Here is a 25065-nt window from a genome sequence, read left to right as displayed (position 1 = left end):
ATCCGAACTCTGAGGAAATAGAAAAAAAATGACTTCGAAGATACATCTACGAAGTCAGGAGTATTATGGGGTTTTAAAGAGGGATTATGTGGATAAAGAAATTGTAAAAAAAAATATTTAAGCACCAAGAAAACTAATCTCACGTGTAAGAACTCTCATTTTATTTCAGGTTAAAACGTCGTCGTTTGTTGGGGCATTTTTTCTTCTTACTCTTTGCTTCCCCTCCGCTTTCATCGTCCTGCTTCAGTCCGAACCAGAATTTGGGGTTTAGGGTTTTTCTCCCTCTTCTCTGTAATCCCAATTCTTCAATTTCCTCAGTCCTCTCTCTGTCTCTACACCGTAGTTGCAATGATGTACAATGACCCTCATAACCCTCAGCACCAGCACCCGTATCAACAACAACAACAGCAACAACAGCATTTTCACCATCCGCAGCCAGGCATGGAATTCCACCGTGGACCTCCTCCGCCGATGCCTCAGCAGCCTCCACCTATGATGCGGCAACCTTCCGCTTCTTCCACTAACATCGCCCCGGAGTTTCACCATCCCGGACCTGGAGGCCCCCCTGGTCCTCCTCCTCATTACGATGGTTCGATTTTTCTTCTTGTTATTTTTTATTATTACCAAGCGAATGAAATTGAATCGAATTGAATTGAATCAGTGTCTAATTTTGTGATTTTTTTCTGATGACATTACCCTAGTTGATGACCGGAGTGAGTAGTTAAATTTATTATGGACTTGATTTGTGGACAAAGAGTTTTCAATAGAATGGTTTTCAGTTAATTGGTAGTAAGGCGGATGTAGTATATGAGATGAAAGTTCAGTAAGATTTTGATTCGTCAACATTTTAGAGCCGAGCTTTATTTTGGGTAATGGACGAAGCACGGACACCTCTAAGAGTAGGCGTGTTGTGGTATCCGACACTTGTATGACATCCGTATGACACGTGTCGGAAAAGTTTTACAAGTGTCGGAAAAGTCAAACAAAGATCCCCCTAAAAAATGTTTTAAAAAATTGTTTTTTTCTTCAACACACCTTATACATTTTTTGGACAAATATCTTACACATCTAAAAGATTAAACATGTATTGTAGCAATGTTATCAATGCAGAATTAAAGACATCAATTTTGATTATAATATTTTTAACTTTTTAAACAATAGATGGATAAATGAATGTAAATTACTATCATATACCCTATGTTTTTAACATAATCGGTGTCGGAGTGTCTGTGTTGTGTCTTGGTGTTTGTGTCGGAGTCTGTGCTTCGTAATGGTGTCCCGCAAAGGTTTTAGGTACGATGATGAAGGGAGTGTTGTTGTGCTTATGTTATATTAAAATTGGGTGATTGTACTAGAGAGATCCTTTAGGTGTAGTTTGTGATATTAATGATAACAAGTTGCTTATCAAAACACATGTAAATTATACTGGACAAAATATATGACCGTTGATGCTCTTTGGTGGGAGTTAACTGGTTGAGAGTGGATTAGTGACAAGAGCAAAAGACTAATATCTCTGACGAGAATGCTGAACTGGAACATTATAGGAAAAGATAAGATAAGAAACAAAATGGTGTTGGGGGATAAACCGGAGTAGCACATGCTGAGAAAGAGATAGTTTAAATGGCCTATAGATGGTTTAATTGCGGTTGAAGATGACCACTAAGAGTGAGAAGTTTTAACTTTTGAAGCCCATTCTGCTAATGACACAGTTTGTTTGTTTGCCATAATTATTGTATGTGTTTTCGTAGGAGTCATGCTTATCAACCTTATTTGTTTTTGGATAAAATAGTAATATGTTTTTGTATAGTCTTTTTCATATATGGTTATGAAGATTTTTTCCCAAGGCATTGAGTTGAATGGACACTACAGGCTAATTTGTTGAACTTTTGCTTTTAAAGTCGTATTTTTTTCCTCTCTTTGAGAGGATACCACAATTTGATTTTGCAACTCTTTCCCTTTCATTTATTCTTTTAATTCACAACAAAACTATCCTCTACTGCATGCATGAGATGAATCTTGAGATGTAGGAAAAACGTCTCTACCCTCAGATTTAGTTCAAGGCATCGATATTTAAATATCTTCTTCATTGTCTATAAGCTTAGCTAAATTTGTTGAATCTTTGGTTTTGGGGTATTACAACTATCATAGTTGTAATTAAATAGAAAACGTTTTTATTTACAGTTCATAATGATATCCATGGGGCAAAAAGAATGAGAAAGCTCACTCAGAGGAAAGCAGTTGATTATACAAGTACAGTTGTGCGCTATATGCAAGTAATGATTACTGCTTTAATCATAAATCACAGTTAAGTTGGAAATCTGTGTGTATTCCTTCTTTAAATTCACGGGCAATCTAAATCTTCTTTCAGATACGTATGTCGCAGCGTGATTCAAGAGATAGGACAGTCCTGCAGTCTACGCCGGCCGCAGCACTTGATGTAAGTGATCTTATTTTTTATGTTGTTTTTTCTATTTAGTAAGCGTCATGAACCAACTGCCCAAAACCTAAAGCTTCAAAATGAGTACTCATGAATGATTTTTATATTATATCTTTAACACTCCCTCTCATGCAAGTGTCCCTTGAGGGGTGGATAAATCAATGACCTGCCTATGTTTCACTGAAATTTACCTTTTCTAAAGAACGGGGGTGGCAAAGGTCGAGCAGGATACTGTTAAGTCAATGAGACTCCGATACTATGTTAAGAATCAACTGTTCCAAAAGTTCAAGCACTTTGGTAGCTGATACATGAATGATTTTTTAACATTGTATCTTTAAGTTTAAATTTGAAAATGTAATATTCCTTTATTTCACAAACACAACTTGGTAATTTTTTGATAAATTTTTGTTGTAATGATCAGCCTTTTCTTTAATTTATAATCTTGTGCTATTTTTCATGCAGATGTTGCCAGCAGCGGGCTATTCAGACAATCCATCCACAAGCTTTGCTGCTAAATTTGTTCATACATCTCTAAATAAAAATCGTTGTCCTATCAATCGTGTTCTTGTAAGTTATAGTGTTATATCAAAGGTTGTGAACATGTGATTGACTTATATTTTGGGATAATTAGTTACATATTCTTCTTGATTTGTTCAAACACTTCTAAGAAGATGGTGTTCCGTATTTGATTTGATCTTATTATGCTTGGATAGAACATTATGATAGAACTTGATCATGTAGCCGACCCCACTTATTTTGTTGTGTATACCAAAAATCTGATGCCGATTGTTTAGCACGTAAAAGAAATAGATATTCATTTGACTTGTTTCATTATTTCCTAACTTAGATTTATTGAAACAACATGATTTCCATTAATGCATTTGTTATGACAATTTACTTCAATTTTGCATTTTCTTGTCAGTCACATTGAACTTCTCATTTTGAGTCTTTATAGATTTGAGTTATTTCACGTAGTTCTATTAGTTTTAGAGAATGACACGTTTGGTCAATCAGTTTACATTGCCCCTTGAAAACTAAACGTACTAGTCTATAATTCCATGCTGTGAAAACTGGTGTGCATGCAATTTTTGTGTGTAAAATGCACACCCTTCTACTACATCATGAGAAAGAATTTGTCTTTGGAGATTGGTTCATGTGGATGTTCTTAAGAAGTTTGCTGACTTTGTGATGCTATCCCACTATTTATATTTCAAAAAAGTGGACTCCTACAGGTCGGCGTCTCATTACTGGCTCACAGACCGGAGAATTTACTCTTTGGAATGGACAGTCTTTTAATTTTGAAATGATACTTCAGGTACATCACTTTAATTATTGTCTTGATGTTACTACCATAGTCTTCAGCAACTAAAGAGTGTAAGAAGCCAACGTTTGAATTCGAAACATGTGCAGGCTCATGATCAAGCAATCAGATCCATGGTCTGGAGTCACAATGACAACTGGATGGTCTCTGGTGATGACGGGGGGGCAATAAAGTAGATATTATACCATGTGATTTCTTTTAAGTTTCATATTGCGTATATTGAATTAGATTTTGTGTTTAAAGGCACAAATCTAATTATAAGTATTTATATATGGGTCAACTTTCTAGGTATTGGCAGAACAACATGAACAACGTTAAAGCCAACAAATCTGCTCATAAAGAATCAGTCCGTGACTTGAGGTAGATTTTTTAATATTTTAAAATATTATCTATAAAAATAAATTTTATAGCATAGTGTGGAGGAAAGGTGCTGTAATTCTTTCATAAACAGTTTCTGTAGGACAGATTTGAAGTTCTGTTCGTGTTCTGATGATACCACTGTTAAAGTTTGGGATTTTGCACGCTGTCAAGAAGAGTGTTCATTAACCGGTAATGTGCTTTGAATGGACCAGATATGAGAATGGGTTTTCTGTCTCTAATCTGTACAGGGGGAAGGGTTTCCTGTCTCTTCTCTTATCTGTTCAGCTTATTGTAAATAGTTAGATTTTTATGCAAAAGTTTTGCATATTTCTATTTTCCATGATTATTCCTCTTGACTTTCATACTTTTACTTTTTATTTTAAAGCCAATCAATTTGTTATGACTATGCAAATTTCTTGTAAAATTAGTTCATAAATATAATTTTTTGAAGTCCTTGAATCTATATTCCCCATTTTTATGAACTAACCTTAGTTATTGTTGTGGCATTTGAACTCAGCCAGGCCATGGTTGGGATGTGAAGAGTGTTGACTGGCATCCAACAAAATCTCTATTAGTATCAGGTGTTTTAAATATTTGTTTATAAAATTTATTGTGTTTATGAGATTCAATAATGTGAAATAATTATCCAATGAGATTCTTACGATGTAGGTGGAAAAGACAATCTTGTGAAGCTTTGGGATGCTAAAAGTGGGAAAGAGCTTTGCTCATTGTAAGTATTAACTTAAGATCTGCTGTCTATGTGTAATATGTTGTGTTTATATATTCATATTCTTATCTTATCTTGCAGTCATGGCCATAAAAACACCGTGCTTTGTGCTAAATGGAATCAAAATGGAAACTGGGTGTTAACGGCTTCTAAAGATCAAATAATAAAGGTTGGTAACTTAACTGGTCATCTTTTCATACTGCCACCTTCAGTTTTTTGCTCATCATTCCCATTCTCTGCCCTGTTCTTTGACATTTGTGTCTGGCTTATTTTAGTTTATTTTGGATGATTATCTAACCTTGTAGAAATTAAGTTAGTTTTACTACCAATTAATCTCACCTTGTCAGTTTTTTGTACTTCTGTCCTTTGATTTTATTACCGTGCTGTTTATTTCAATGTTTTTTTGCCAATATCCCCTTCCTTTTTGTTCTCTAACCGAATCCTGTTTGTTATGCATTCCTCTCCCAGAGTTACTAACTGTCATATGTACTATATGGATTTGCAGCTTTATGACATAAGGGCAATGAAAGAGCTTGAATCATTCCGTGGACACCGGAAGGATGTTACTAGTAAGTGACATGTTTTTTTTTCTTTGAATAAGAACAGAACAGTTTCTTTATATAAGATGTATAAGCTCATCAAGTAATTCAGTAACCCTGGTTATGTCTTTTTTAAACCTGGGTGAGAAAAAAATTAATTGTAACAGGAATGATATTCTTGAATTTTAATAAATGTCTGATGTTATTTTAGCTGAGACTAGGTTTGAGAATTTGGACTTATGCTATAATACTTGGTGACAGAGTGCTACTAGTAGTAAAACTGAAATTTAGTCTGAATGATGTTTAACATACAATTTGCCTGAAGCTAGGTTAAGTTTTGATTTGAAGGAGTTGATTAGTTTTATTGCTTTTAGTTGCTGGAGACTTCAATTCAACCTGCATTATTATGAATTGGTGTTCCTATTGATATTTGGGAAGAGTGATTTCAATTCAACGCTAGCTTCATCTTAATTGTATTATGTTTTTTTTTTCTGATTAATTTTCTAGCAAGTTATGGCTTTCATCAATTTACCATGTATTTGGTACTACGCTGGGTAAAAATGTACCGTGCCATCCAGTTGAAGCATCAGTACATAGCTTCAAAGCTACTTTACAATGACACTGGATTCTGTGAAATTCAAACACATTTTTTTTGGTCTAGTAGTCTAATGACCAAAATTTCACCCCTTAAAGGTGAATAATTGGGATGTCTCGGGTTTGAACATACAATTTCAAAATCATTAATTGACAACGACCCTACAATTTCAGGGATTAAATTGGTGATTCACTTCAATATGTTTTGTTGGGCTATTAGGTAGTGTAACATTGCTAGTACTGTGGGGAAAAATTGCCATTTTCTATAATCCTTCTGCAAGTATGAATGGAATGTGAATTTTATGACTGACTCTTGAATCTTTTGTTAGCTTTGGCTTGGCATCCATTCCATGAAGAGTACTTTGTTAGTGGGAGTTATGATGGTTCCATCTTCCATTGGCTTGTTGGGTAAATTCGTTTCCTCACTTACATTGCTGTCTTTCTTTTTCTCTTCGTAGTTCTTATTCCTACTATCTTTAGCACAAGTGAGTTGAATTTTTCTTAATACTCTTTCCAAAATATTTGAGTATTATTAATTTTGAGTGTTTTTTTGCCTGTACATATATATGTTAAGAGAATGCTTCCATAGTGTAGGTTTACAAGTAAATCGTTCTTCCCTTTTTCAGTCAGTATCATCGCCAAGATATTAAAGTAGACATATATTCTTAGTTTCCTCATTGAATTTGTTTAAGCTATATTTATAAATTTGATTACTTGTATTTATACTTTGTAGTTACTTGCTTAAATGATTTTTTCTCACATTTAGTTAACTTATTTGGTACGGGTTGCTTTTTGTGATCATTAAATTTTTATGTAATTTGCAGGCATGATACTCCACAAATTGAAATTTGCAATGCTCATGATAACAGTGTGTGGGATCTTGCTTGGCATCCTATTGGATACCTTCTTTGCAGGTGAACAAAATTTTGCTGCTTAGTCCATAGTCCTATGCTTGTTTCTTTCCACTTTCCATATGTTTTTAGCTTTGTTATGCTTCTTACCGATGGCTATTGAAGAAACTGACCGTGAATAAATTTTTTTGAAAAGAAATGGAAGGAATATGTTAAAGAGTTCCACATCGGACAATGTATTGTCCGACGTGGGACTCTTTAACACTACTAAATCACTATTCAATTATTCATTCATTTGTTTTCATTATTCTGAAATTTCATGCAAACAAATAACTGACAATCCATGATTAATTGAATTTTTCTATACATTATTGCAAACATATTAGCAAATAATTTAACGGTGCGAATGATAAACTTCATTTCCTACATGAAGTTATTTGTTGGTGTAAGTCTCCATGTTTGATACTGGCGTCATTTGATCCTGTCTCGAATAAAAAACACATAAATAAGCAGAAAATTTATAAATATCTAGAACAAGTTGCAAACCATTGAATAGAGATTATAAAATTGAACACACTATAACATGCTAAAAGGCGTCCATTCCCACTAAAAATGTGAACCACCTGTGTTAGACCAACTATTTTTATTGAACACCCAAATTGGGTGTCTTGCACTGCGTTGTCTGATTCAAGACACTTAAAACCAGCTGTGTCCATGTTTCACAGTCAATTGCTCTCAGTTATGAAATGACGCATGACTTGTGATTTTGTTTTCTGAGACTTGTGATTAATTTGTCAATTCCTATTCATATTTTATACATTGAACACTACATATTTTATATGGCACATTTCAATGTAATTTTCAATTTGTCCTTGGATCTTCCAATTTGATGATTTGCAATTAAAAGTTAGCTTGCAATTCATGATTTGACACCTTAGTAACCTAGTTAATTAATCTAAAGATATGTGAAAAAAGTAATAACCAACTTCAAGTTGTATGTCATGACATTAGTATTTTCTCATGCAGCGGTAGCAGCGATCATACAACAAAGTTTTGGTGCAGAAACAGGCCAGGAGACAGTACTCGTGATAGATATAGCAATGGCATACAAGGTATGTTTTATTCCAATCAAGGCAAATTATGCGGTGTGCTCCTTCCTATCTTCAGTTTGAAATCTAAATATTCTACTGTCAAGGAAAAGGATGCAGTATGCTACCTCCGGTCTTTAGTTTAAAATCCAAATTTTCTACTGTTAATTATTTTAACCTAACTATTGGACTTTATAGTTAGTGGGCTTAGGTTGCTTCCCTTGTTCAACATTTCCAGATTATTAGCCTTATATGGTAGAAAGAGAATGTGTATGTGCGTGTGTGTGAGAGAGATTGATTGAACGGAGTCTTAAGCCTTAAGGCATGATTATCAAAATTTTAGAATACAACACATAATATATATAGGCGAGTCCCAAGTCAACAGAACCTGCTGGTCTGATACATTTAGTTACAACTTCCTAAAAGTTAAGATGACTACCAGCTGTACATTCACTTCACATTATGTAGCAGTTAAGCTAACTCCCAACCGTTCGTTCTGTTTGTAAAAGTATGTAGCAGTATGTATCTGTGCTACTCGAAGCTATACTCCAATATGGATAATGCATATCCATACAAGTGCATTCTTTCAATATTAAATTATTCTTTAAATTTGAACTAGAGTTTGTAATATTTGAAGGTTCCTTTGCTGTAGGCTGAACAGAGTTTAGATGGTAATTCTTTGATTAGAAACATTGCCTATAACAAAAGCAATTAATAAATCATCTGACATTAGTTTGAATATGTTCATCTGTCAGGATATTCTGAGCAAAATCCTGTTGCTGGTCGCGTGGGTGGTAATTTTGCAATACCTGAAGGCCCAACAACTCCAGGGCCATTTGCCCCTGGGCTGACTCGAAATGAAGGTACCATTCCCGGTGTTGGAGTTGCAATGCCCCTGTCTATTCCTTCTCTTGATGGGCCTCAAGGGGAGCAAAAACAGCCCCATCCTGGTTCAATGGGTGCTCCTCCTCTTCCCCCGGGTCCACATCCCTCTCTTCTTAACCCCAACCAGCAACAACCATTCCAACAGAATCCACAGCAGATTCCACAACATCAGCACCAGGCACTCTCACAACAGATGGGTCCTTTGCCTATGCCTCCAAATATGCCACAGCTACAGCACCCTTCCCATTCTCCCATGGTTCCCCACCAACATTTGCCCCGCCCTCCCCCTCAAATGCCACATGGAATGCCAGGATCTTTACCAGTGCCTTCATCTCATCCAATGTCAATCCCAGGACCTATGGTATGCGTCCAAAGTTCTTTTCTTTTGTTCTGATTTAATATTTATTAACATACTAAAGTTATCTGGAAGTAGTTCCTATCTCAAGTGTTAGATTGTTTAAGTATTGTAATTTGTATAGGTGGAGAGCTATGGGGGTCTAGATATTGGGTGTTTCGTTTGATCTTTTTTTGCAGGATTAGTGTGATATACTGCATATATGGACAGTATTATCTGATAGACGTAACTGGAAATCTTTTGGAAGGAAGTTAGAGAACATCTATGTGCTAGGCCACTGCTAATGATTAAGATGCTTTAATTTCTCCTTATTTTTGCATCTGTTAATGTTTTTCGGCCTCTCTTAGGCTTTAAGCCAACTAAGTTGAGCTTGTGGCTTTCTTTTAAATATAACTGGAATGACTTATCTTACATATTGAACAGATGCGTGCTCTTTACACAATTGAAAAATGCCATCACTTTCTGTAATTAGTGTCTCATGTTTTATAATTACGCTGCAAGTAATTCACACCTTTATGATTGAATTTAATAAGTTTTTTGCCTAAGAGGGTTGCTGTATAATGCATGTCCGTCAAATAACTATGATATAGTTAAGATAATAACTCTTATTTGGCAGTCCAGTACACATACAATCTAAACCTGTATTTCAACTGATTTTCTTGAAGCATTTGTGTGTTCTGCATAGGCACGGGGATTTATTTTATGTCAACATACTGGCTATTACATATATATTTTTTATATAAACTAAATCATATCAATGTACTGGCTGTTACATTTTTTTGAACTTCTTGCTGTGGCGCTTAACTTCAATTTTCTAGTTGGTATCATGCACAATCTGAAATATTTAATTTTACAAATAACTGTGATGTAGGTTTTTCGTAATCAGAGAGTAGGCCGTGAATTGCATAGGTTATTTTTTCCCAAAATGCATAGGCTCTTTTGAATTCACTATAACTTTAACTAAATACAGAAACATAATTGATTGAAACAAAATCTGAACTCCTTATTTTTAAAAGTTAAGTTACAAATGACAAATAGAAGTCATGAGTGATACATTTCTTTCTTAATCGTAAAGAGAAAAACTCGACACCTGCAACACGTGTCATTTTTTGAGGGATAATACAATAAAAAGGGAAACCACTCAAGTAAATGTGCCCTAACTTAACAGATAGTGGATGATGAGGTATCATTAATTTACAAATGTACACATTTAATAGAATCAAATAAATTTTTTTGTCCTTCAGGGGATGCAAGGTGGAATGAATCAGATGGGTCCTCCAATACCACAAGGTCATTATGTGGGCATGAATCAAATGCAAAGTGGAGGGCCACCTCTTGGTGGTTTCCCAAACAATATGCAAGGGCCATCAAATACGAGTTATCCTCAAGGTGCTCCTTTTAACAGACCACAAGGTGGACAAATGCCCATGATGCAAGGGTATAACCCTTACCAGGTAAGATAATATGTTGGTTCATAAACTGCTTATTTTCACATTATGCTTCTAACTTGCAAGTGCAAGTCAAAACTTATTTTTGTTTTGATCCTCTTCTTTCTCCTTAAACTGTGTTTTGGTTTCTCAACAGAAATTAAACATCAACTTTTACAGTCTAAGACAAACTTATTTTAACTTAAAAAAAAAAAATTTCACAAGAGATATAACTTGGGACAGCTGTGCAGATAGGAGTGTGCATTTATATTTGATTCCATATTTTCATAAAGCTTATTCATGACTTATCCCTTTCATTTTGTTTATGTTTTGCCCCTGGAATGAATATTTGTATGTTATCAAATAGTCAAAAAGCACCAAGAAATGGATATTATACTTTATGATCTCAGGCAGTATATATTTTACTGAAAGTTAGATAGTTGATGGCTGTCGATCTTGCGCGTTAACTTGGAGAATTGGATGAGTTTTACCATTCCTTGTAAGTAAATCTAGTTAATTTGCTTGAAAACGTACCGTGTAATAAACTCGGGTAGACTCTACAAACTTAGCCAGCCTAGTGAGTCTTGGACAAACCCAATGATTTGAATCATAACATGCTCAAAACATCCACAATTTATATTTTACGGCCTACACTCAAGTTTTTCAGGAAGAGACCATTTCATACTCGTATTAAGATTTAAGAGTCCCACATAAGTGGCGGCATTCATCACATTACAAACCGGTTCTATAAGGTTGAGTTAGATCCAATCCAAATTCTAAGTTGGTATCCAAGTTTATCTAAAATCTGTTTGGCCACCTGCCATAATACTAGGTTACCACGGTCACGTTCTGGATGTCCAATGAATCAATGTCTAGGATTGAATAGGTTCCATCTCTACTTTGGAGTAGCTCTGTATAGCATGAAGCTCCAATTTCATCTATGTATTTTTTACCTGTCATTTGTAACTCTGTTATCATTGGATCAATAGTGTTTTGTTTTCACCATTTTAGAAGTTTGGAATAAGCCCAACTTACACTAGGTGTTTTATTTCATTGTTCACCATGTTGTTCATGCATGTTAAGAGTCTCACATCGGACAATATATGGCATGAACATGTTCTTATAAGCGGGGGCAATTCTTACCGTACAAGCCGGTTTTGTAGAGTTGAGTTAAGTCCAAACCACACTTTTTTAACATGGTATTAGAGTCGGGTTAAGGATTACAATGTGGCCATTTGACCCAGGTCCACGCTAGGCGTTGAAGTTTTGTTGGAGTTTGAAATCTCATATTATTTAGGTTCCCGGTCTGTTGATTGTATAAATAAGTGAGGGCAACCTCACTTTTTGAGTTAGCTTTTGAGGTTGAGATCCAAACATATTTAACACTGCATATCACATTTGTTAATGTTATAGAGAGTTGGGGTAGCACTTATAGTAGAAAAAATGATAGAAATTAGACTTAGGTGGTTTGGACATGTAGAGAGAAGACTTGCAAATTCTTTAGTAATAAGAGTAGATTAAATGAAAGATAGTCAAATTGTTAGAGGCAGAGGAAGATTTAGAAAATCTATAAGTGAAAGCAATAAAGCCATCATCATGCTCTTTGACAGTTATAAAGACAATCAAGACCACAATCCCTTGAATCATTTGTTGGCCCATCTTTGTCCTAACGATGTCAAAGGGAAAGTTGCAACTGGATAATATCAAGTTTCATACATTCACATTACTGTTAAGAAACGTCTGAAGACATTTTGTAACTTGGAAAAGTCTCTCCCACATTAAAAAGATTGTAGTACTATTCCAGCTTTAAGGAATTATTCTGAAATGGACATAGCTTGTTGATGTTATAGTTTACTTTCAAATGATTTTCCAAAGGTATGATTACGAGTTGGTTTTTAGAGGATATTGGAGGGAATATTTTTGTAGAGCAACATTTATATTTTGATATAAAAGTTTGATATTTAAAACTCTTTTTTTTGAAAAAATATGATATTATATGCTCACTTATCATGTGTTTTAAAATATCAAATAGTATATATCAAAATATTGATATAACCTTCCAAACTATTGAAAACTAACTCTCAAACTCTGTTATCACGATGGTATCCTAATTGGTAATGTGCTGCTGATTATTCTATTACATGATCACATTTTTGGTTTCATGATTGATTGATTTGTTGTTGGAAATTAAACGGCACTTACTCTTTGTTTTACTCATTACTGCAGTCTGGAAATCAAACAGGGATGCCACCAAATGCACAACCAGGAGGGCCACACTCTCAAATGCCTCAATAAATCAAGGAAATTGCTTTCTTTGTAGTTGCCATTTAAGCTCGTGTAGTTTCCCTGTTTTTAAAACTTCTTAATTTGCTTTGGAAATTTTGGTCACAAGAAATTTTCTTCTTGTGATGCCAATTATTTATAATGTTCCCTTTGGATGTAATTTATACTTAGTCCAGGTTCATAGTGATCTAGACTTAATTTATACTTTCCATTGTTTAAGTTTTATCGGTTAATTCTATATCTGCATTTGTAAAAAAGAAAGTTGAAATTACTTCATAGGTCCTTTAACTTGATCTCCATATTCAACCTTGATTTGTTTTTTCAATTGGTCGAACACCTGATTAAACCTTGTTTTTTAAATTGCTTCGTGCGTGTGTGTCATATTTATCGTGAGTCAAACATTTGTACATATGCACTTGCTATTATATGATGGGATCTAGATCCTAATTCGATGTTTTATGAGTGAGTTTATGTTTAAATTGTTTTCTTTTTTAGTTGACTGTATTTCAAGGTTGTTAACATCTCGATTTAAAATCTAAATTCTATAGATTTCACGTTTCTAGGTCAGCATTTTGTTAGATCATAAGTAATTTTTTTAATGTAAAATCGTATTCCGGAATGATTTTAAGTGATTTAAATTTTTCTGAAATCGGTGAAATCATGTAAAATTGTTGGATTTTACTCTTGGACCTGATTTTGCTTTTTTTTGGGTCAAAATTTATAAATCACATTTTATATTTTGCCCCATAAAATTTTCTCTATGGATTTTTAATTTTATTTACATTCATATCTTGGTTATAATATTAAAGAATTTTTAACATTTGGAGATGAATTTAATCAAGTCGAATATGAATGTTGGAATGAAGATGATGTTGTAGAAAGATTGAACTTTTGATTAAGTTGAAGATGAAAATGAAAAGATTTATTTTTTTAAATTTGAAAAACTTATAAAACTATTGTTTTTTTAATAATCTTTTGGATGTTACATTTTATAATTTGTTGGACAATTTATGTAGATTGATACAAGTACGTGAATATTACACTTTATTATGATAATATAGTATAATTTTGTTTTATAATTAAGTTAAAATTTTAAATAATTAATGCATTTAGATTTTACGTTTCGATTTTATGTTTTGATTTTATCTAGATAAAATGAGTCAAGGTAAAATTCGATTATGACAACCTTGCTGTATTTGAGTCTTTGTTTCTAGGTTGATTGCTATGTAATTTTTTCTTTAGATTTCGACCATCTTTTATTTTAAAAAGTAAAAAATTGATCATTTAAGTTTTAAAACTTTAATTACAACACAAATAAAAAATGATTAAAAGTCAACTGCATTCATATTTTAATACATGAACAATAAACTCAAAAAAATATTGGTAGTCCACAATTTGTATTCATTTTCATTCTTTGGATTCTCCTTTACTCTCGAAGTATTTTTTTCCTCGAGTATCATAACATTTTCTTTAATCCTCCATAGAAAATTTTACCTCATGCCCCATCAATTATCCCCATATTTCAACATTAAAATGTTTTGGACCAAAACGTCTTCATATAAATAGTTAATATTAAAAATAGAACATTTTTCCATCCCGCATTTCAGAAGTATTTCGATTCGCACAAAAACTCGTTCAAACCGTAACACTTTTGACAAATCTTCTAGTTAACTCACTGAAACAGATCAGGTGAGTATTTTGATTTTATGCTTTAAATCAGAACACTTTTTCTCAGTCTTTCGGTTTTGTGTTTTGTTTTGGATCACTTCGGAAAACTCTTCCAGTTTGTGAAGTTTACATACTGAAACACTTTCACAAAGTATTTCATATTTTTTTTTTTTGGATTTTTACATTTCAGAACCCTTTCCAAATGTGTTTCGATTTATGATTTTTAAAATTCTTTTGATGTATTTTTTATTATTTTGACAATGGCGCGAACACGAGACGGGAACAACTGGATTCTAGATTGTAGTTTAGCACAGGGGGTTACATCGATGTTAGAAGGATTCTAGATCATAGTTTAACACGAGTGGTTACACCAATGTTGGCAGGAGAGGAAAAGCATATTGGTGGTTATGCATTCGTTCTAGAGCCAATTGGCTTTTCAAGAGGGTCAATCGAAATGTGAAAAAAGAAATAAAAAAATACAAACCGAATGTCAAGAAAAGTGTTTTGGTGAACAACAAAACACAAATCGGATGACACAAAGTCATTTTCAAAGTCTTCCGATTCAGATGCGTGGGGGTGCAATTCTCAGAACTCTTTTGTGAATAGTAAAAAGTGAAATGATAAATTAGTTAAAGACATGCAAGGATAAAATTGGCATTTTTAAAAAAATTGTTGGGGCATAAGTATAGGTGTAGGGGTAAAAGGCACAATTTTCTCCTCCATAAACCAATTATACTTATCCCTTCTCTTAGAGAACCAAAATATGTTCTCTAAAATTCTACCAACAAACCATTTTTTTCATCTGCTTTTGATTATGCAGTTGTTGCCATTGTTAACTTTGTTTTTAACCTCCATCATCTCACCAATCAATAGCCTTAAATATTTTTCGACATAATTTATTTTCACAAGAATTGATAGTGTGGATTTTAAGAAGAAATATGAAGATATTTGATTGAAAATAATAGAAATATATTCTGGTGTGAGAAAACCTGATACTACTGTAATGATAGCCATCACGAAAAGGTTTTCGACAAGGTGGTAGGCATCTCTGGTGAGCGAGGAGTTTTCTGAAAGGATATCACTCCAACACTCAAGACCACTAAGTGAGATAAATGGAACTTGCAAGTGAATGAATGAATCATATCTTTGTGTGATGCAAATTCACACTTATATAAGAACAACAATTAGAATCGTCACAAGTGGATACAATCAAGACGTGGGGCACTGTTGGATGAATATCAATGAAGGTGGTGTCCTGCTCCAGTGCGATACTTCAATATGATCCTCCATCAGTTTCTAATTGAGTGGACACTTATAATTGGATAAAGCATTCCACGTGGATCCTTACACTCGCACTTGGGAGGCGACACCCTTAGGGTACTCGAGTGCACTTGAGTGTCATTATAGAATCAAGGTCTTATGCGGACCTTCAATCACGACCTTTGATGCTCTCCCGATTCTTGATCATTGATCTCGAGGCCCCTGGACACCTATAAATTGAGTGAGCGAAGTCAATTTTTTCCCGCCTCCCTTGCCTCAGAGTGCCACAATTTTCTTTGTTTTCTTGTGATTTTGAAACACTTTCTATTTTCCGACGTTCTTCAATCTTTGCTCTCATTGCAATATATTTTATGGGTTTATGTAAATTTTGCTTCTCCAACCTTACAGATCTGCAAAACATTCAAAGTACCTATTTGTCACCTTTCTTTTTAAGTTGTTTGCATTTGCTTTCTAGTCATGGCTAACGTAGGAAACCCAAACATCCTATTCTCACCTAACATAACTAACACAAGTATATAAAGTATCCTATGCGAAGAAAAAAAATGATTCAAATTTATTCTCACTCATACATTACTCCTTATTCTCTCATTGACTTGGTTGTTAAAAAGTGTAAAAAAAGATAAGCTCCCGTCATCTTTGCTTGGAGAAGATACACCATAGGCCAAGAAAAGGAAACTTCGTTTGGATGAAAGCTAAGTTAATGTTCCAGAAATAAATAATTGTTTCTTTCATACAAAAATGAAAATGAAAATCAAATCTATAGTGCAAGAATTACCGAAACTTTAGAAACTAGCATCAAGTAATGGCTGAATTTAATGAAATTGGAAATTCCCCAACTTCCAACAACTCACGACTTTTCATTCCATTTTGACTAACAACTTTACAATCTCTTGTTTGGAAGATTCAACAAATATTGAATGGATATCATCAACTTTACCGTTGAGAATATTGTCATTGGTGTTGACAAATTCATGTGAAAATAAGGAGCTTATTCTCTCCAAATTACCTTGGTAGTGACTGTGTGGAAGACTACGGAAAAGGTGGAATTCTCATCAAATCTTTAGCCAGTTCATCACTCACTAAATAATTAGGATCAATGGGGTGATTTCCATACACAAAGACTGTGAGCAGATTGGTGAAGCTGAAAGGTTCAAATGCATGAACAAAGTAAAGATTACACAGACTGCTCTAAGGATTAGGAAACCATTGTAGACTAGAATAGGAAAAGCAAAGACAAACCCCGAACCACTATACATCCTAGTGTACTATCTCTCTCTGCAATGCCTAAGTCTGCTTTCAGGATTACCAACTAGCCGGTTAAACCAACACAAGTCTTTTCAGCATGTTTTGTCCTCACTCACACACATTCTAGGAATCTTCCCAGAAGGTCCCAAATACTACTCCAAGTCAAGCACTCTTAAATATGGAGTTCTTAACTATTAGGCTACCGAAAAGAAGATGTATCTTGTTGGTATAGGTAGTACCAATCAATCCTTATAAGCATTCCTTGAACAATGCAGTACTATACATACACAACCTTATGATCCCTCCCATTCTGATGTGAATTCGACGACCACTCCTCTCCCTCGTCATCCTCGGGAGTATCTCATTTTAATGTCACATGCACCAAAAACAACTTTCCGCCCTCGTCGGCCTCGGGTGTTACATGTCCATCAGCTTCCGCTTGGTTCGTTCCCGACCCATGCCGTACTGGGAGAGGTCTGCTTTGATACCATTTTCTACACCCCAAACTTCTTTTAGGATTAGCGACTAACCCTAAAACCAACACATATCTTTTCAGCATGCTTTGTCCTCACTCACACGCTTTCCAAGAAACTTTCCAGAAGTTCACCCATCCAAATACTACTCCAAGTCAAGCACACTTAACTATGAAATTATTACCTGTTAGGCTTGCGAAAACAAGATTCATCTTCTCAAGGTGAATTTCTTCTCAAATCTTTATACAATTCATTGCTAAAGAAATAAGTGGGATCAAGAGGTGATTACCACTAACAAAGACTGTGAGCAGATTGGTGAAACTGGAAGATTTAAGAAGCGTGAATCGAGTAAAGATTACGCAGAAAAGTTTGACATTACTGTATACAAGTCAATATCTAGATAAAATATTTTTTCTCAACATTATTGTGGATTAGTGATTGTATGAACTCTTGCATTATTTGTCATAATAAATAGGAACAAAGCAAGTTCCAATGGAAAACCATTGAAGAATGGAGTAGGCAAAGCGTGAACGAACATCGAACCACTATATATCCTGGTGTACTCTCTCTCTCTCTCTCTCTCTCTCTCTCTCTCTCTCTCTCTCTCTCTCTCTCTCTCTCTCTCTCTCTCTCTCTCTCTCTCTCTCTCTCTCTCTCTCTCTCTCTCTCTCTCTCTCACACACACACACACACACACACACATTTAATTTTTTGTAGCATATTGAATGCTTAGGTTTTCAATTCTTAGCGAAGTTTATTGTTTATTCATATTGAATCCACATTTTTGAAAAACCTCCGATAATTCATGTTGGAGAATCGGTCAAACTTTACAATAAATATTTTTTAAAGGGTCTATTCACCCATCTAGATCGTTTCATTATTCCATGTTCTCACCCACACATTACTTCTTATTCTCTCATTAACTTGATTGTTGAAAAGTTTTAGAAAAGATAAGCTCATGTCTTCTTTGCTTGAGAAGATACACCATAGGCCAAAGTAAAGGAAACTTCGTTTGGTTGAAAGCTATGTCAATATTCCACAAATAAATAATTTTTTATTTAATATAAAAATCAAAATCAAAATGAAAATGAAAATGAAAATCAAATCTAAGCAAGAATAACTGAAACTTTAGAAAGTAGCATCAAGTAATGGCTGAATTTAATGCAACTGGAAATTCCCCAACTCCCAATAACTCATGACTTTTCATACCATTTTGACTAACGACTTTACACTCTTGTTTGGAAGATTCAACACATATTGGCTGGCTATCATCAACATTACCATTGATGCAAACTCATCATTCATAAAATTGCTGTTGTAACTTAATTTTCATCAACATTGAACTTCATATTTGATCATGGCAGTTGAATTCGTCGGTAGTGCTCTTCTTTCAGCTTCCCTTCAGGTTGCATTTGACAGACTCGCTTCTGCCGAAGTTGTTGAATACTTTCAAGGAACAAGATTCAATGATAAGCTACTGAAAAAACTCAACATCACGCTACTATCCATCAACGCTGTGCTTGACGATGCTGAACAAAAGCAGATCAGAAATCAACACGTGAAAGCATGGCTTGTTGCTGTCAAAGAGGCTGTGTTTGAAGGAGAAGATTTGTTAGATGATATTGAAATTCAAGTTTCCCGATGCAAACGCGAAGCTACCAAGGTGTGGAACTTCTTCTATGCTTCTACAAATTCATTTGACAAAGAAATTGAATCCAAGATGCAACAAGTACTTGACAGGCTAGAATATCTTGCAAGCAAAAAGGATATACTTGGTTTAAAAGTGGCTAGTATTGGTTATGGTGTTGGATCGAGGTCGAAAAAACTACCAACAACTTGTTTGCTTGGTGAGACTGTTTTATATGGTAGAGTTCTTGACAGAGAAATTCTATTTCACTGGTTGATATCTCATACTGACAATAAAAATCAGTTTTCTGTGGTTTCTATTGTTGGTATGGGTGGGATGGGTAAGACCTTGCTCGCGCAACACCTGTACAATGAATCAAAGATGGTGGATGAATTTGATGTTAAAGCTTGGGTCTGTATTTCGGACGAATTTGATGTTTTCAAGATAACAAGATCTATTCTTGAGGGTATCGTTGGATCGACCGATGATAGTAGAGAGTTAAATATGGTTCAAGAAAGGTTGAAGGAAAAACTGACAGGAAAAAGATTTCTTCTTGTTTTGGATGATGTATGGAACGAAAACCGTGATCAATGGGAAGCTTTGCAAACTCCTTTTAATTATGGAGCTCAAGGAAGCAAAATTTTAGTCACTACGCGTAGTATGGAAGTTGCTTATTCTTCCATGCGATCGGCTAAAATACATCAACTAGAGAAATTAGAAGAAGAGCATTGCTGGAAGTTGTTTTCCAAACATGCATTCCTAGATGAAAATCCTCAATTGAATCCTGAGATGTTAGAGATTGCTAAAAAGATAGTTGGAAAATGCAAAGGGTTGCCTTTAGCCTTGAAAACAATTGGAAGTCTCTTGTACACAAAATCGTCTTTGGTGGAATGGAAAACGATATTGGCAAGCGAGATATGGGACTTACCTGAAGAGGTTAGCAATATCCTCCCCGCTTTAAGACTAAGCTATCACCATCTTCCTTCTCATTTGAAGAGATGCTTTTCTTATTGTTCATTATTCCCGAAAGATTATGTGTTTGAAAAGGAGTATTTGATTTTATTATGGATGGCTGAAGATTTTCTACCATATCCTCAACTTCAACAGGGTAAGAGTATGGAAGAAGTTGGAGAACAATACTTCGATGATCTGTTGTCAAGATCTTTTTTTCAACAATCAAGCAAAGACAAAATGTGTTTTGTCATGCATGACCTTCTCAATGATCTAGCAACATATGTGTCTGGTGATTTTTGCTTCAGGCTGGAAGTTGAAGAATCACAAAATATATCGAAAGTTACTCGCCATTTTTCGTTTTTGAGAAATAGATATGAATCGTCTAAAAGGTTTGAGGCCTTATGTAAAGCTGAAAATTTGCGTACATTTCTACCATTTAGTAGAAACTACACAGTACCATCGCCTTTTCCTTTTGAATTCTGGATGTCTGGCCTTTTGGTGCATGACTTGCTTCCCAAGTTTAAGGTCTTACGCGTGTTATCTTTGTCGGGATACTGCAATGTGACTGATGTTCCTGACACAATAGGAAATCTTAAACATCTTCGTTATCTTGACCTTTCTGAAACCAACATAAAGAAGTTACCTGATTCAATATGTTTTCTCTATAACTTGCGAATACTAAAGTTGAAGAATTGCCGATTTTTGAAGGAGCTGCCTTTGAATTTTCATCAACTGACTAACTTACGTTTTCTTGATTTTAGTGGAACTAAGGTGAGGAGTATGCCAATGCATTTTGGAAAATTGAAGAATCTTCAAGTGCTGAATTCATTCTATGTAGGAAAAGCTAGTGAGTTCGAGTCTAATATTCAACAGTTAGGCGAACTCGATCTTCGAGGAGCACTATCAATTTCAGAGTTGCAGAATATTGTCAATCCCTTTGATGCATTAGCAACAAATTTGAAAAACAAAGTACACCTTGTGAACCTACATTTAGAATGGAATACAGAGAATGAAAACTCACAACAAGAAAGGGAAGTGCTTGAGAAGCTACAACCATCAGAACACTTGAAGGAGTTGTCAATCCGGAGCTATGGTGGAACAAGATTTCCAGATTGGTTTGGAGATAATTCACTATCTACTTTAGTATCCTTGAAGTTGAGTAACTGTGAAAAATGTATCTCGTTGCCTCCACTTGGAATTTTACTATCTCTCAAGAAACTATGCATTTTTGGGCTCTCTGGCGTGGTGGTTATTGGCACCGAGTTTTATGGGAGTAGCTTTTCAACTGTTCCATTTCCATCTTTGGAAACCTTAGAATTTGAGGACATGGAGGAATGGGAAAAATGGGAATGCATAACTGCGACAAATGCTTTTCCACATCTTCAAAAGCTTTCTATAAAAAACTGTTCAAATCTAAGGGAGTGTTTGCCTGAGAAACTTCCTTGTTTAACGGTGCTAGAAATTTCTCATTGTGAACAGCTTGTGGCTTCTGTTCCTAGGACTCCATTCATTCATGCATTATTTCTAAACAATTGTGGAGAGCTTCAATTTGATTATCATCCATCTACTTTGAAAATTCTGAAGATCGATGGATACTGCATGGATGGATCACTTCACAGGGTTGAGTCTATCATATCCAATGTCTCTCTTGAAAGAATGAAGATTAACCGTTGCCCTGAAATGAACATTCCAAAACAGTGTTGCTACAACTTCCTTGTAACATTATACATCTGGAGTAGTTGTGACTCTCTAACTACATTTCCTCTTGATTTGTTTCCAAAACTCAAGGAGCTTACATTCAGAGACTGTGCTAATCTTGAGACGATTTCACAAGAGAGTGCTCACAGTCACAATCTCCAAATGTTGCAAATTTCTAACTGTCCTAAATTTGTGTCATTTCCAAGAGGAGGATTCAATGCACCCGGGTTATTGGTCTGTCAATTACATAAATTAGAGAACTTGAAATCATTGACTGAATGCATGCACAGTCTCCTTCCATCAATGTCTTTTCTAGTTGTACTAGATTGTCCACAACTCGAGCTGTTATCTAATGGAAGTTTGCCATCAAACTTGAAATCATTGTATCTCCGAAATTGTTCCAAGCTTTTGGAAACACTGAAACGCGCTTTGGCAACTACCACCTCTCTCTTTTCTTTGTATATCGGAGAAGGTTTCATGGAGTCTTTTCCTGAGCAAGGGCTGCTTCCGCATTCTCTTAGTTCTCTATCCATCACTTGGTGTCCAAATCTTAAAAAACTCAATTACTCGGGTCTCTGCCATCTTTCCTCTCTTACAAGATTGTATATATCTAGCTGCCCCGTACTCCGATGCTTACCTGATGAGGGTCTTCCCAAATCCATTTCTACTCTACAGATTTGGGGCAACTGTCCGTCGCTCAAACGCCGTTTTCAGAAACCAAATGGTGAAGATTGGGAGAAGATTCGTCACATTCAAAGCATAATAATTGACGACGACATAATAACATAAATTGGAACTAATGCTTGGCAATTGGGAGTGATGATGTAGCTAGTTTTGATTTCCATAAGAATGATGGTTTTAGTTGTAAAAAAAGTTTGATGTCAAGAAATACAAATGTATAATAGTACACAACAAATACTGATACTCTAAAAATGCAGAATGCGGTTATTTCATTAACTTGGATCTAACTTAGATGAGTTATTATAATTGTGCATAATTATTCATATAGTTTTAACTACTTCAACATGCAATGCAACTATATCTCCTTAATGAGAATATGAAGAATTCACATTTCATGCAACCTATTTCACTTGGAAAGAATGTGTCTGGATTTGAATTATACTCCTTTAGTTCACAAGTAAACTTCACCAAAACCATGACAAATCCTGTACATAACCATTTGATCTATGGGCCTTTTATCATGACTTGTAGAATCACGCGCTATAGTCCTCTCAGAACATCAAAGCTAACTGTTCATTAAACTCGGACCATGTCTGTTTCAGCTTTAAAAAAATAGATTTTTTTTTTGTATTTTTTAAAATAGATTTTTTAAAACAATTTTTTAAAATATTACATGTTTTTTTATATTTGTTTTTTCTAAAATGAAACACTAATTTTGACATCCTATAATATAAATATACATTATTGAAGACCAAAATTTAATCAAAATCGCTATTTTTTTCAAAAATTTGTATTTCAAAAATGATTTTTATGAAAATCTATTTGGCATAGCTTCAAAATTAAGTCATTTTTTGAAATTTTGATATCCAACATTTTTTCCAAAAAATAGATGAAATATATAAACAAAATTTTCATTTGAAACTTTTATAAAAATTTTTTTTGTAAAATTTTTTTTCACAAAATTCTATAACACTATAAAAATCATTTTTAAAAAAAGTCAAAACAAACGGACCCTCTAACACTTCAACAAAACTCTAAATTATCTTTCTAAACAAGCTAACTTCTCCCTACAAACTTTGTCACCATAATACACCTCTACAGAAGTTGTTTGATTTGTAGTTGGTACATGTACAATTTAAGTCCCATCGAAATTTCAACACCAAAAAATAGCGTTTATATAAAACTTTCACACTTGTTGTAATATCGGGTAATGTACTACTCTTTTAAAGAATTTGGACCATATGTCCAAATACTTATTTTAAAATTTGTAATAATTGATTTTTAACTAAATATTTCTATAAAAATAATTAAATTTATTAAAAACATTTAATTATTAAAGAAAGTTTTAAGAAAATAAAATAATAAATTTTTAAATTTTAAATATTTTTAATGACATGACAACAGTAAAAACTATCACCTCATAAAATTCAAATGCCACGTATACAAATAAGACTGTTTTGTCAAGGGAACAAAAAAAAACATGAAATCTGATACTAAGAGATCATAAAGTTATTTGTTTTCTTTCTAAATGGAGACTAAAAGTTATCAAGATGAATATAGGAGGACTAAAACTGCATTTAAGCGTATCTATAAATATTAGAGCGAAGACTCATTTTGGTCTCTCACAAAAATTGCAGAACCCCATTTAATCCAAAAAAAAAAGACTCAATTTAATACCTTATAAAATTTAACCGGGTCATATTAGTCAATTTATTAATATTTTATTCAAACCGGTTTACTGAACCACCAAGGATCTTATTTTTTATTTTTCATTTTTAAAAATACTTAATTGATTTTATGTTTAATTTTGATTTTAATTTTAAAATAATTCATATTTGAAAATACCCAAAAAGACAAACTATGACCTTTAAGCCATGTCCTACACCTTTATCACTAAGCCAATGTATATTAATGACAAATAATTCTCAAGATTTATACTAATGATAAATAATTCTGAATTTAAAACAAAAAAATATAAAACATGTAACCGTGGGGTAACAATTCACAAACCCAAGTCCCTTCAAATTAAATGATAGTTACTTTACTGTAAATATGAAATCTAAGAGGAGGGTGAATTAATTAGATTAACCAATATTAGTGAATTTTTCTTGATTATGAATGTAACCAATATTGTTCATATTTTTCCGTAACTGTTATGAATGTTAAAGCACTGAAAATAAATCCAGAAAAATAATTCAAATGAATATAAGTTAGATTGCTTAGAAACTTTTCTAGAATATGATGTGAAAGTTATGCAGAAAAAATTTCACTTAAATTTTTTAATGATGAATACTTAACTTAATAATTTAGAATATACAATTTTACTAAAACTAACGATGTATTTGTTTTTTGTTACTTGTTAAACATGACAAATCATTGTATATAAATCTAATATTGAACTTTGTAGATAAAACCGTAAGTTAAAAGGTCCTAGGTTTAATATAACTACAAATCATAAGCATTTTCATTCACTAATGTTCATTGGCCTAGTGGCAAAGACATGCAATCTGTCTTAAAGGTCTTGGGTTCAATTTTTTTCTAAAAACCAATTTTAGTTTTTTTTTTTTTATG

General features: G+C 34.0%; 2 protein-coding genes across 2 annotated transcripts; both read left to right on the top strand.

Annotated features, from left to right (window-relative positions):
• Positions 1-164: 164 nt before the first annotated feature.
• Positions 165-13069, top strand: LOC131642221 (flowering time control protein FY-like). The gene is made up of 18 exons (XM_058912492.1): positions 165-589; positions 2182-2273; positions 2369-2437; positions 2900-3004; positions 3657-3752; positions 3848-3930; positions 4047-4118; positions 4210-4307; positions 4640-4699; positions 4788-4848; positions 4927-5014; positions 5351-5414; positions 6308-6386; positions 6803-6892; positions 7856-7941; positions 8673-9163; positions 10402-10611; positions 12811-13069. Exons 1-18 carry the CDS (start codon positions 349-351, stop codon positions 12877-12879), a joined length of 2154 nt encoding a protein of 717 aa, XP_058768475.1. The 5' UTR covers positions 165-348; the 3' UTR covers positions 12880-13069.
• Positions 13070-18761: 5692 nt separating this feature from the next.
• Positions 18762-22631, top strand: LOC131642219 (putative disease resistance protein At3g14460). Its single transcript, XM_058912489.1, has one exon. It carries the CDS (start codon positions 18892-18894, stop codon positions 22600-22602), a length of 3711 nt encoding a protein of 1236 aa, XP_058768472.1. The 5' UTR covers positions 18762-18891; the 3' UTR covers positions 22603-22631.
• Positions 22632-25065: the final 2434 nt, after the last annotated feature.

The sequence above is a fragment of the Vicia villosa genome, unplaced genomic scaffold (genome assembly GCF_029867415.1).
Source record: "Vicia villosa cultivar HV-30 ecotype Madison, WI unplaced genomic scaffold, Vvil1.0 ctg.004672F_1_1, whole genome shotgun sequence".
Taxonomy (NCBI): domain Eukaryota; kingdom Viridiplantae; phylum Streptophyta; class Magnoliopsida; order Fabales; family Fabaceae; genus Vicia; species Vicia villosa.
The sequence above is the reverse complement of the archived record's forward strand: the minus strand, read 5'-3'. Positions and strand labels throughout refer to the sequence as shown.